This window comes from Nothoprocta perdicaria, unplaced genomic scaffold (assembly GCF_003342845.1).
Source record: "Nothoprocta perdicaria isolate Ctin4 unplaced genomic scaffold, notPer1 scaffold_230, whole genome shotgun sequence".
NCBI lineage: Eukaryota > Metazoa > Chordata > Aves > Tinamiformes > Tinamidae > Nothoprocta > Nothoprocta perdicaria.
The window spans coordinates 260553-274386 of record NW_020455456.1 but is presented as its reverse complement, the minus strand read 5'-3'; the positions used below and the strand labels follow the sequence as shown (position 1 = coordinate 274386).

Genomic DNA, 13834 nt, shown 5'->3' with positions numbered 1-13834 from the left:
GCGGGCGGGCGCAGCGCAGCGGCTGGCTGGAAGTTTTGGTGCGGGAGCGCTGGCACAAAGTGCTCGCCAACTTGGGCGGCGAGGCGCTCGTGCTGAGCGGCGAGGAGCGCCCCGACGGCGCGGCGCACAACGGGCTGGGCGGCGATGGGGCGGCGGGCACGGGCGGCCCCGTGCGCACCGCCTTCACCGACCCCCCCGAGCAGGTGCCCGAGGCCGTGTCCAACAAGAAGCGGTGCGTGAAGGTGCTGAAGCAGGAGCTGGGCGGGCTGGGCATCAGCATCAAGGGCGGCAAGGAGAACAAGATGCCCATCCTCATCAGCAAGATCTTCAAGGGGCTGGCGGCCGACCAGACCCAGGCGCTCTACGTGGGCGACGCCATCCTGGCCGTCAACGGCACCGACCTGCGCGACGCCACCCACGACGAGGCGGTGCAGGCGCTCAAGCGGGCGGGCAAGGAGGTGCTGCTCGAAGGTACGGGCCGGCAGCCGCCCCGGGCAGGGCGGCGAGCAGGGGCTGCGGGGGCGCCGCTTCGGCCCCGCGCCGGGACCGGGTTCCGCCGCCGCCTCTTCCCCATCCCGCGCCTTCCACCCTCGGGTTGCTGGCGGGTCCCCGACGGCGCGTGTGGCGGGGTGCGTGTCCCGGGGGGCTCCCCGCGTTATGTGCCCGTCCTCAAGCCGGCGGGCGGCGCGTCCCGTCCGTGCGGAGCCTCGGCCCGCCCGGTCCATGCGGAGCCGCCGCTCGCGCCCCGTGCAYAGGGAGCGGGGCAGCCGCGGGCCGTCCCGTCCATGCGGAGCTGCCGCTCGTGCTCGGTCCACAGGGAGCGGGGCAGCCCCGGGCGGCCCCTCCGTGCGGCACCGCGGTGCAACCGCATCCCTGTAACACAGAGTTTCGTTTCGCTCCCCCATGATCGGGGGAGTTTTGTGGGATGGGACGCGAGGGGATGGTGCCCCCCAGGGCTTTGCGGCCGGGGGGCCACAACCTGCCCAGYGGGTGCCCGCACAGAGCGAGTTCACGGCGAGGGGGACATCCCTCAGTCCTTGTCTCTTGGCAAGGGTTAGTTTAGCTGCCAGACCTCAGAGAGCCAACGGCTTCCGAGCGCCCTTGGCACCTGCTCCAAGTGGCGGTGGCGACACCTCTGCCCAGCGGGTCGCTGCCCGCGGTGGCCGCGCTCCCTGCRGGTCCCGGCGCAGCCACCGCTGCCTGGTCGGTCCTGCGGCCACCCGCGTGGTTTTGTCTTCTGRGGCTCTGAGGCTTTTGCTCTTACCCCGGGGAAGCTGCTGTAATAGAGCCACACTTGAGGATGAACTGGGAGCAACCAGCTCCTGTGTGAAGTTGGGCTAGAAGCCGAGGAGTAGGTTCTGGGCAATAARGTGTGCGCCACAGAGACAGTTTCGTCCGTCCTCTGCAGTCGTGGAGAAATGACTAGGTGTTGTCCGTAGTGCTGTGAAAACCACGCAGGAGGTGTTGCCCCTGCAGCAACTCTGCCTGAGGAGCTGCCTGCAAGGTCTTCATGYAAACCTCTCTCCAAGGGCTGAGCTCGGGCTGTTCATCCCAATTTTCTCCTTGCTTTGCTTAGACAACGTAAGGGCTTCCGAGGGTGTGGAGCAGACGGGCGCTGACCTTCGCTTTGATCGCGCCAGTCACGTAGCTCCTTGCACAACTGCCTGTGAAGCGCGCGGCAGCAGCACCTGAACAGYTCAGACAGCTCAGTCTTGTCCCCCGTAGGAGCCAGGATGGAATAGCTTCAGCCCGGGCTCTGAGCACCCTTCTCCCKGCTGCCTTTATCCATGCAGCTGTTTCCTCGGGTTTCCCTGCTCCACGGAGGCTGCTTGGCTCCGGTGGGTGTTTCTGCARCGCAGGAGCTGGAATTGTCAACTTGTAAATGCAGAGCAATTTCAGTAGTTGTCCTCATGTAGTTAAAATGCCCTGATGCTGTTATCTGTGTTTTTCCTGGCATTCTCCTGCTATTTGAGCAGTGCATCCGAACTGAGGCTTGTCCGCGGGGCGGCCCCAGGAGGTGCTGTTCAGAGCAGCCGGGAGCCTCTCTCCGTGAGTGGCTTGTGTAAGCAGGCCCGTTAAAACAATTCCCTGAGATCCAATTTCCCACTCGGAAGCGCTTTCTTCAGGAACTGTCTAAAATGGACTTTTTTTATTACTAAAGGAAGGCAAATCAAAAGGTTCTYTTTTTTTTTTTTTTTTWAAGTATAGGAGGGAGAGCCTTGGGTCAGACCTCACGATTAGACTGATTTTCCTTTCCTTCCAGACGATAGGAATTTTGCTATTTCCTGACTTCTTGGAGAGTTACGCATTAAAAAGAGCCAGCTGTGTTGGGGCAAGGGAACCCCCCTGAACTGTTCATTTGTAGGAAGTTTATCCAATGAAGAGGACAGTGCCAGCAGGTATTCCTAGTGTTAAAATGTTGCGTTTTCATTTTCAGGGAGATTCAGACATTTGCCTCTAACWTCCCAACAAGAAAAAGATTAATGTGTTTTGATGCAACTGCAAAGGAGCTGAGTGCCAGGAGCAGGTTTGATGGGTGGGACTCAGGGTATTACCCAACGTGTTGCATGTTCCTGGGAAGGGTTTTAAGGCTGTGCAGGGGTTATCAGCACTGAGGATGTGGGCAGTATTGCCTGATGAATCCGCCCTGGGCTGCTCTGTCCTCTCGTTTCCCGTCCCTGAAGGACATTCGACTGTCGCAGCCCTCGCTTGCCTAGTCCAGCTTGTTAAGCTCAAGTCATATAAATCAGTTCCTTCTCACTGCTCTGTGAGTTGGCCAAGGTGACAAGTGCTTTGCAAACAGGTAGGATTTCAGTGTTGGAAGGAAATTGAGACACAGGCGATGGACTTGTGAGGAGGGGGGTTCAAGCAGAGAAGGAGGTGATGATGAGGAGGAAGCTGAGGCTTCGGAAACACAGGCATGAGGCAAGAGAGGGATGAGGCTCTTCCACCTTGGGGTTTAATTCCCTGTTAAAGCTCTGCCACAGCTGGGACATGGGTAGGTCTCTTTTATTGAGCAGTTCTCGGTGACATGAGGGCAAGGTGGCAGGGAGAACTCCCTAGAGAAGTGGCTCTTGCARCCTCTCCGTGTTTATAGGCTGGGAATTTTCCACGGGGGAGCAACACTTTGCATAGTGGAGTTAAGCCTAARGACAAGAGGCTATAGGAATCTCCTGCCAGTCTCTTGGGAGGAATCTGCAGATCRTCCATTGGATTTTGTCCCTTTAAAGCAATGTCAGCATAACAAGGTGCCTGCCCTCTGGTAGGATGTGCAGTAATTTCCAAGCAGCATTTCTGTGAGAACAGAAGGAGTTTCYCCTCCCTACCCTTTACAGCTTTCTTCGGATAAGGCAAAGGAATTCCACCTGTGTGAATTATCAGAGTGTTTAAATAGTGCAAAATAGGCAATTGYTGGCTGTATTTATCTTATCTGTGTTTTCCTGTTTCTTTAAGAAACTCAGTGGCAATTCTGWGGAGAGCAAAACGCATTATTTGCCCAAGATTGTGTGTCTCTTGCAAGCGTGAAGAGGCATGAGTCAAGATGCCGTTAAGTGCCTTCGTGACACAACTACTTGCTGATATCTGGGCTGTAAAACTCAGGGATTGCAAACTGTCTGTGCAGTTACTCCTTACACTTCCAGTAAATGTATGGAAAAAAACATTCTACTTTTTTCCCCCTTTTTTTTTTCCTTTATTTTATTTTTTTTCCAATGCCAACAAATATGCAGCGAGGGAAATAACTTTGTATTTAGGGGCAGTATCAAACTTGTGCTTGCCCTTTGCTCACATCCGTGTGAAAGTGAAATTGAAAGGTAAAAAGGATGAAGAAGCCTATGAAGCCTGTGAGAATCTCAGTTTTGTTTCAGCTTTCTGAAGCTGACGGGGAAGCTTGAGTGAGAGCACTTGATGTATCATTCATTGATTAGATTAGATTACAGACTAATTTCACAGTCCAGACAGTCTGTATCACCTTTCACAGATACGAATCAATACACCCTCTTTGCAGCAAATCTGGTACGAGGGCTCTTTCCCAGTTACTATGAAGAAGATGAAGCTGCTACAGGCAAAGTATCCCTGGATTTATCGGGATTGAGTGCAGCCTTTCTCTCTCATTCCCCATCTTGGATTTCATTCTTTCTGCAGATAGCCCCAGCGCCTTAATGGTGCTTGGAAGATGAAATATGCAGAGGGATCTAGGTTTCCATTGCAAATATGTAGTCTGCATACATGGCAAGTATAACTAGAATAAAATATCTGAAATTTCAGCAGTAATCCCACTAGGAATTAAACTGAAAATTTGGTACAACTGCTTGATGACTTCTTAAAACCGTTGGACAGAATGAATTTAAAAGGCTAAACCTTTTGCTGTTGTTAACAATACAGTATCTTACAACACAGTGTTAACAACACAGTTGTCTGTGTAACAACACAGACCGAGTGTCTGTATCTTGGTTTTTGCCATGGCAGGTAGCCTTGCACTGCAGCCCAATGATTCCCCTGCCCCAGGGAATCTGGGTTTCACAAACCCGGATCACAAGTGATCACAAACAGCAGTGGTGCCGTTCCCATCCCTGCTGCCTGCTGCAGTTGGAGCAGAAATGCTTCTTGTGCTGCCATGCAAGAGGGGTAGCAGAGTCTTCGTTGTTCAAACTACAGTTTGGACTGGGAACAGCCCAGCTGAAGCTCCTTTGCCGTGGAATTTTACCGAGCTTGCTCTTTAGCATGATAACAAGTGCTGATCACGATAGAATGATCATTTCAGGTATGGATATGGAAGGATTTCGGTTTAATTTCTTAATGTGATTGTCTTCAAAACACACGGTGTGGACTTTCTCATATCAGTAAATTACCTCTAAATTTGACCAAAAGTACAGAATTTGTCTGCATTTAGAGTTCACAAATATTGGAGAATTTTCCATAACTATTTTTAATCTGTTCCAGTGTTCACTCATTTCTAGTGTTCAAGAACATATTATTTCCACTTCATTTTTTCTAATATAGATCTCTGATCATAGGATTATTTTTTACTTTATTCTCTGAGATTAGGTTGCCATGGCTACTTGATGGAATGGGCACAGCTACTTCAGGAGAAAGGAAATTGGAATAAACAGTAGTTCAAGGGAGCAATAGCATACAGAAATGAACAAAAGACAGTGGGGACAAAGCTGTCCCAGGGGTGCACAGGGGACTCTGGCTTTTCAAGCCTGCAATAGTTCTTTGAGCAGCTCAGAAAAATAGGTGGTAAAGAATGGTAGCTGCTATTTACTAGAACATCCAGAAAGTCTTTTAGCCATGTTTTGGATTAGAAGCTGGTGAAGAGTTGAGCGTAGCTTGCATAACATTTTTGCAGGCCATGATTTGGTGAGCAGAGAAAATTAGTGCTGTCTCTACTGCATCTGTGCTGAGGGTCTTTGCCAGAATATTGGTACTTAGAGTCATCATGGAAAGATGTGTGATGTGTCAAATTGAAAAACAGCTAAGAATAAGACAGAATAGTAGGAATAAATAGATCTTTTTTAGCAGTGGCACAAAGCTCTCTACAGAGATGGGAAGCATCACGGGATTGGCAGCATCCAGTTCTTGCCTTGAGGTTCTTCACTGCAGTGAGTGGCTTGGAAAACATTTAGGTGAGGCATGACTGAGGTGGGATGGAGAAGTTTCAAAGAAAAGCTTCCTGCCAAGTAAGTAGAAGTGAGAACATGCTGTGTGTTGGAAAGTGGATTATAAACCTCCTTCATGGATGGTGCTAAGGACTGCTGTTTTGTAGCAGGACTAAGACCCCCTGTGTGGCTCAGTTTCCATGCTGGTCAATATATCCACTGCATTCTGTGCCTTGCACTTCTGGAAGGAAGGAGATCTATTGGAATTAGAGCATTCAACACCTTGCAGACACTTTGAGCACGGAGTAGCAAAGTAGGACATTACTGTTTTTAGCTAACTCTACTTAAATGGGCAGTTTAAAATATGGAGGTAATGAGTATAGATTGGAACACCGGAAGTTCCATCTGCATGTTAGGAAGAACTTCTTTCCTATGAGAGTGCCAGAGCCCTGGCACAGGCTGCCCAGGGAGGCTGTGGAGTCTCCTTCTCTGGAGGTCTCCAAACCCGCCTGGATGCCGCCCTGTGCCCCGTGCTCTGGGTGTCCCTGCTGGAGCAGGGGATTGGGCTGGATGATCTCTAGAGGTCCCTTCCAACCTCAACCATTATGTGATTCTATGATTCTCTGAGTTGGAAAAATGGGATATAGGCAACCATCTTCAGTGCAGCTATCAAAACATGCTTCTATCCAGGATAGAAGTTATCAAACTTCCCTACAAAGACTGCCATCTTCTCCATGAAAGTATTTTATATAGAGTCGATAGGGGTTAAAATAGGAAACATGGCTTGAACTCACGTCTTCTCCAAGTGTCAGTGTGAGCAAGGCAGGATCCGTGGCCTTCAGGAATCCTTTCTGCTCCATGCAGCGATGCCATGAGCCCAAGGTGCCTRTTCTGTCACGTAAGGTGCATCAACCATGAGTCGTCCAGCGGRTTGCTTCACTCTGAGGTACTGGATTGCTTTGGGGTTAGACTTGTTCCTTCACGTAAATTAAATCAAGGGTCATAATTCCTGAATAGCTCTTTGGCAGGCTAGAGTTTCTGACTGCTGCTGCTCTATACTTTTATTATGGTTTGGCTTTGGTTCTTTCTGTCTAGAATCTCAACTATTAAGTGGCTATGGCTTTCACTGTGTATATACTGAGGGCACGATGCAGCAGGTCACTGCCAAAGTAACACATCTGTATTCTAGCAATTGAGCAAAATGGAGTTCTTAATTGTAAGGAAAGGAGCCAAGACAGTAGATGTGGAGACTGTCTCTGATTAGAAATGATTAACATACATCACACTCCTTCTTAAAATGTTATACGGCTTTTTGCTGAGCTTTTGGAAGTCATGCTTGTTGGCATAGCTTTAAAAGTCATCCAAAATAAAGCTTCGATTAGGTTTATTTCCTTACTTTCCAGGGCCATTTGAGCCGAAATCTTTAGACGTGAATCTAAGAGTGAGTCTGTTTTGGTAAGCACATAGGTGAGTAACTTGTGTGYTTGTGGCAGCAGCTTCTGTTCAATTTAATGGCAAGAATTGGCATAGTGCCTGTTATTGTATAGAGTATCTTAGAAACAGCATATTTCTCTCAGCATCTGAAAGTTAGAAATAAACCTTAACGTAAAAATAAATATGAAAAACTTTCTTTTCCTGTTTTAGGGAACATTATGAGGATATAAATTCTCTTTTGGCAAAGGAGGCATGGCATGACTGGCTTGCTCCAACAGATGATATGACCTCATATGACTATTTATCAGCCTCATGTGCCTTTTCAGGGAAATATGGCCATTAGTTAAGCTTTACATTTCATTTGCCAAGGACATACTCTGATGGCGTRATAACAATTTTGGCTTTAACATAATCAAATAGTTGTGCGAGACTACTGAAAGCTATGCCATGGAAATAACATATATCAACTGTTGTCTAAAGACAGTTATTTCAATAATAGCTATTTCYGAGATGATTTATTTTGCTAACACTGGTGTTTCAATGATCGTTTTGCAAGGGGAACAGGAGACAGCTGTGCTTTTTTGCTGTTGTGGGAAGCTGAAGATGCTGAAGAGGTTTAATATTACCTGCATGTGGCTTTTGAGGATACTTTTAAGCTAACAGTAAGAATTATAACTCAAGCAGTGAGAGTTTATCTGTTACATCCCAGAATCCAGGATTAGTCATTGCAAAATGAGCTGGGAGCAGGGACCGAGTCTTTCATGGGCTGGCAGGGAAGCAGTGCTACAAGTGATTTCTCTCATAGTAGGCAGCTTCCCGTTGGTCTTACTCTTGCAGAACRAGAGCCAGCAGGAGCCTTCTCTCTCTGACTAGAAGCCAAGGGAGAGGTTTAATTGTTGGATTTCCAGGAGTATTTTCCAGGAATGAGYTCAGGTTAGATATTAGGAGAAATTTCTACACGGAAGGAGTAGTYRAGCACTGGAACAGGCTGCCCAGGTAAGTGGTAGAGTCACCATCCCTGGCATTGTTTAAGAAACATGTGGATGAGGTGCTTAGGGACATGGTTTAACAGTTAYAGTGTTGAGGGGCTTACGGTTGGACTCGATTTTGAAGGTCTTCTCCAACCACAATGATTCTATGATTGTGCCATTGGAAAGATTCTTCCAGGGTCAAGAGTAGGAAAACACAGCTGGTTCTGAGCTCTGTTGAGTACCGTCAGGAAGATCTACGTTGGGCAGGAGGAAAGGAACCGTCTCAAAGCTGGARTGAAGTGGATGGTGACCCTTGATGTAGAGCTCCGTGTCTTACTCCTGTGCTTTGCCTAAATTCAACCTGTCTAGCCGAAGCAGCAGAATTTAGGTACCACTCACGAATATGGCCTATCAAAGTGTTAACATAGCTCAAATTCCTCCAAATATCGAGCATGCTCCTGTGGACAGGACAGACAAATCTCAAGGTGCTGCAGAAGCTACAGCTAATCCCATTGGAGCCTCTCTTGCTCGGGTGGCTTTTGCTGTCCCCTTCTTTGCAGCAGCAGTAGCTGGTTTGGTGCCGAAGCCCTGGTAGACACAGCATCCTGTGTCTTTGGGGAGGGAATGTGTAATTTTGCCTTAAAAAAATGTAAAGGACATTTTTAGCAACTTCTGTCGTCTTTATGTGTKTGGAACCCTTCCGAAGTGTGCAGCCAAGTTTTAATTCCAGAAAACTGCAAGTGAAAGCGACTGGCTTTAAGTCATTCCCAGGCAATTCGATGAAGGGCTGGCTGTGTAAATAAACCCTACCTGTGTGATGTGTGAGGGCAGATCTTAAAGAAAATATTGCCATGATGAACTAGTGGAATTTCCATTTAACACATTAAAATCAGCCTTGAAAGGCTCCATTAAGGAAAGACATAAGGCGTTCCAGAAGATGTCTTGTAAAATATTCGTGACACCAAAAATGGTCCTCTGTCAGTTTTATGTTTCCTTTCAGTGTGTTATATCTATTTTAATAAATATGTGGGATAGACTAACAAAACAGCAGCACTTTGTCTGCAAAACCTTGAAGAAATAAATATTGAGTCTAGGTGCATATTTTAAATTTAACCCAATAAAAATAAACTTAAATCAATGCTGGGGTTTGCCTATGAAAGAACTCCTATGCTAAGACCATTTGATGTTTTTTCTACTTTATATATATCACACTTTTCTGCGGAACATACCTTAAGAAATGCTAATGCTAAATGTCTGAGTTTTCATTCAAATACTGCCAGAGTTTTCTATCTGTGTGCATAAATACTTTTAACACCTTAGACTATTTTCAAGGTTTTCCTTCTTAAGAAAAGATATTGACAGACTTTTTTTTTTTTTTTTTTTTTTGGAGGGAAGACAGGAAGGGTTGGATTGAAATCACATTAGCTTCTGTGGAATGTTTCTGATGTTTTAATTTGAAATGATAATGCACCTGTGGAGAAATAACCCCAGGCACCAGTAGAGATTAAGGGTTGACCTGCTGGAGAGCAGCTCCACAGAGAGGGACCTGGGAGTCCTGGTTGACACCAAGTTATCCATGAGTGAGCAGTGTGCCCTCGTGGCCAAGAAGGCCAATGGGATCCTGGCTGCATCAGGAGGAGTGTTGCCAGCAGGTCGAGGGAGGTGATTCTGCCCCTCTACTCAGCTCTGGTGAGGCCGCACCTGGAGTATTGGGGGCAGTTCTGGGCTCCCCAGGACCAGAGGGATGTGGAGCTCCTAGACATTTCTTGTATGAGGAAAGACTGAGTGAGTTTGGCCTATTTAGCCTAGAGAAGAGCAGACTGAGAGGAGATCTGATCAATATGTATAAATACCTGAGGAGAGAACGTAAAGAAGATGGGGCAAAACTCTTCTTGGTGGTGGTCAGTGACAGGATAAAGGGTGATAAATTAAATTAAAAATAMATGAAAACACAGGAAGTTCCATCTCCAGGTGAGGAGGAACTTCTTCACTGTGCAGATGACAGAGCCCTGGAACAGGCTGCCCAGGGAGGYTGTGGAGTCTCCTTCTCTGGAGGTCTCCAAACCCGCCTGGATGTGACCCTTTGCCCCRTGCTCTGGGTGTCCCTGCTGGAGCAGGGGGTTGGACTAGATGATCTCTAGAGGTCCCTTCCAACCTCAACCGTTCTGTGATTCTGCGTGATTCTGTGACATTTTCAGGTATTAATTTGCTTTCAAGAGGCTTGTTTGAAATCATATTTAAAAAATCACTATTGTTTTAAGTAGAATAGCAGCAAATTATCCAAGTCCATTTCTTCTCATGGACTGTCTTTGTAATCATGTCACGTTCCACRAGAGAAAACTTCTTGGCCAAAAAGTTTTGACCCACTCAGAGCAATAGGTTTTTTTTTCCGTTCTTTTTGAAAAGTGTGATTCATTTGTATATTAAAAAAATGTATTTGTGCTGTTCTTTAGAAGCTTTAGACATGCTGTTCTATTTAATCACTTTGTTCCTCTTCTATAAATGCATGCATTGTGTAAGAAGGAGAAGGATGTGTATGTGGTGTGAGCCAAGACGGATAAGCCTCTGAGTGGAGAAGTTGCTAGTGATACATTGCAGTAGTTCCTGTAAGGTGTTTATGTTTGATCTTTTCAGTTGCTCATAGTTATAGGAGCGTACTGCTTTATTTCTGCAAAACTCCACGTCAAACCTTGAAGACAGAGGGAAATGAGAGAGAAACTTTCCTTGCTTCTAAGACTTGCCTAAAATAGCTCTTCTAGGTGCAACTTCAATAGTATCTGCTTAGTGCAGCTGTAAATTAAATTAGATTCCACCTGCAGAGACGGCATCTTTCTAACTTCTGCTCTGTTAGACTTGCATGTAGAGCTCTCTATATTGGAATGAATGAGAAGTGGGCATAGAATTATAAAGGATCGCAGATGAATTCTAAGAGTGAATAAGTGGGGTTTTTTTTATTAATGTGTTTTTGTGTTCTTCTTTATCGTCTCTTTGCTCTGCTCTGTTTGCTGCCCAAAGGCAGGCAGAGTTATTTGTCCACCACACTTTTCTTCTTGGGGATCGTGTTCTTAATCTGGAGCCCATGTTGGCATCCGCCTCTCTGCAGGTGATTCAAGGTGGTGAGCCAGGATGGTGGGGGGAGGATGGGAATCAGCGTGAATCTTCCAATTGATTTCAGTGGAATTGGGATATCAGCCTGAGCTTTTATCAGCTTTATATCAATGTCAATATAAATTGCCGATGGGGATACTTAATGCACTAATTCTCCAGTAGAATCATATGGAGAGACCTTCATTCCTTCCTGGTATTGACTCACTTTCCAGCTTCCTAAATGGCTAAAAACACCTGCTCATAAATATTTAGTTGTGCGTGTGGTAACATGCTGCTTTACTTCAGTAAACCTCACTCCATATTGCACCTGCACAGCCCTTCCAGCTCGCCCTTCCTCACTTCCCAATCCCCCAAACCTGATGAACATGAGCACTGTAAAAGAGCTAGGGCAGCAGGTCAGTCTCTGCATTCGGTCTCTTGTACAGTAATTAYTGATCAACCAGCCATTATTTCTTAATCTTCTCCTCAGTGCAATTTGTAAAAGTTGAATAAATCAGCACAGCCAAGTCTAAGGCAGGGCTTTGGGTCCTTAAAAAGCAAAATGTTCTGGTTTTGGATTCAGATCCTGGAAGCCAGATGGGTTAATAATGTTGGGAACATCTCTGAAAAGGCAGAACCTCAATTTAGATACGTGTCCCAGTGGTACTTCTTCAAAGCCCTTTTGTTTGCAAAATCTAAAGTTTTCTGAATTCCAGGATGACAGGAGACTCTGTATCAACAGCTTTCCAGAGGATGTTTCAGAGTTTCTTTCCTTTTCTGAGCTGGCTCTGACTGCAGCAGAGGTGCTTTAAAAATAATGTCTGTGGGAGCAGGAAACAGTGATTGTTTCTTGACACAACAAAAGTGTGGTTTCAGGTGAACAGTGGCTTATAGAGAGCTGTGTTTTTCGCCAAAAATCTACACCAGCAGAAATTTCATCTGTTTCCTGTTGAGCAGGAGAAATTGTAAGGGCCCTCTCTTCGGAGGGGAGCACCTGCCCTCTCTTCAGTATTATAAATATGTGGATAATTCTCCAGGGGGAAAAGAAAAGTTAGTCTTAGTGCTGTTGCAATGTGTAATGCAAGGCAGGGGCAGTAACTGGAGATTTTTTGGATTTACATGATGCACCAACCCCAAACCTCCACATGTCTTCTTCTACTGCACAACAGATTCTCTTCTCTCAGTAGAGCCTTCTGGATGCTGCTCACCTCCTTTCTGGTTTCCAGCTTTAGGATGCAAGGCAACATCAGAAAACATGACTATTTATCAGAGTGATTATRCAAGACAATTTGCAGTTGCAGATGAACAAGTAACTGCATAGTCAGAGTGTCTTTATCCCGTCTGGATTTGTTGTGATCTTACGGAGACGGAGTCTTGTTGGGTGTGAATGATGTRTCCAAGCAGCCTTCACCAGCTGCCCATGACCCTCTGGCTAAAAACCCAACCTTGTGTATTTCCTTGTCTTTCAAGCCCTGAGCCTCCAAGCTTGGAAGGCAATCCTATTCCTTTTTATTTTTTTGCAGAGAGTTGAAGTTAACCCCTGTTATCAAACTTGTAGTTATAGCTTCAAARTAGTGTTTCAAAGAAAGTTCTTATAGCATAAGGGACAGTCACCTGGTTAAAGCATAACAGCTGATTTGGAAAAGACAACTGAGAGCAGAGCAAAGTAGGTCACGCTGCCTCTGCAAAGCCTGGGAAGGGGTAGTGTGTGAGGACACCACCAAAATACTGCACTTCCTGGGCTGGAAACGGGGAGACAAGGGAAAAGGGCTGTCAAAATATGGWATTCTCCATAGAATTCCTCCTGTGGTCGAAGTTTATTTCTCTCTCCGTGCCCTGCAACTACCCACATTCAAATGACCTTTGTAGACGTTAAGTATCTTAATAGATGTTATTGAAGCTAATTATGAATTACTCATTTGGGTAAAGCTCCACAAGACAAGGGCCTGTGTTGCTGCTTTTCCTGTGCCGTGGCAAATGAGAGCTATTAAGCTGTATGTAAAGCTGCTCGCTATTGAACCTGTCACAGTTCAAAGTGAGAACAAAAAGTTTCATTATCGTTGCTGCCGCTCAGCCCATGCCGCACCAAAGCAAACACGCCAGCAGGAGTGATTGCCAAAGAGAAAAGTAYGGTTTTTGCAGGTATGCTGACTTTTTTTAAAGAGTGGTAAAGTTGAATATACAAATTAAACTCCCATTTATGCATTTCAAATGGGCAAGCACTTGAAAAAAGTATCCTCAAAGTGCAACATTTAAAACTAATTACGTTTGTTCTTAACAGTCTTTGGGGAATGTGTCATTAGCTATGTTTTCTACCCTTCCCCCTTAAGCTCTATAAAATCAGTGATCAGAACCAGTGGGGAGGATGGTGTCCAAGTCTGAGACAGTCCAGGCTTTGTGTCCTGAGCACAAACGTCACTCGTCTTGTGGAGGGAATGAGCGAAATGGGGTCTGACCCTGAGCAACAGCCTGTTTGCGACTTGTCCCTGTGCGAGACACAAGTGCCTCTTCTGTGTCCCTGTTAAAGTGCTGCCTACCAGGCAGTTAAACAGCTCGAATCTTTATTAGCCAAAGTTTAACATAGGCCATAAAGTATTTCAGCTGTGTCATAGGGCTGCACAAGGAACTTCCCTTGCAACGATTTTCTTCTCCATGGAGAGGCTCAGAATTGCTGCTTTGAAACAGAGCTCCTGCATTGCTGCCCAGGCTGTGGATCGGGAGCACCGAGTTAAACAGAGGCTC

At 46.3% G+C, this 13834-nt stretch overlaps 1 protein-coding gene across 1 annotated transcript in view; it reads left to right on the top strand.

Moving 5' to 3' along the window:
- Positions 1 to 6: 6 nt before the first annotated feature.
- SNTB1 (syntrophin beta 1) overlaps positions 7 to 13834 on the top strand; it is a 104938-nt gene continuing 91110 nt past the window's right edge. Inside the window, exon 1 of the mRNA XM_026039499.1 lies at positions 7 to 471. Coding sequence (XP_025895284.1) covers positions 303 to 471 — 169 coding nt within the window. The 5' untranslated portion in view covers positions 7 to 302. The remainder of the gene's footprint in view (positions 472 to 13834) is intronic.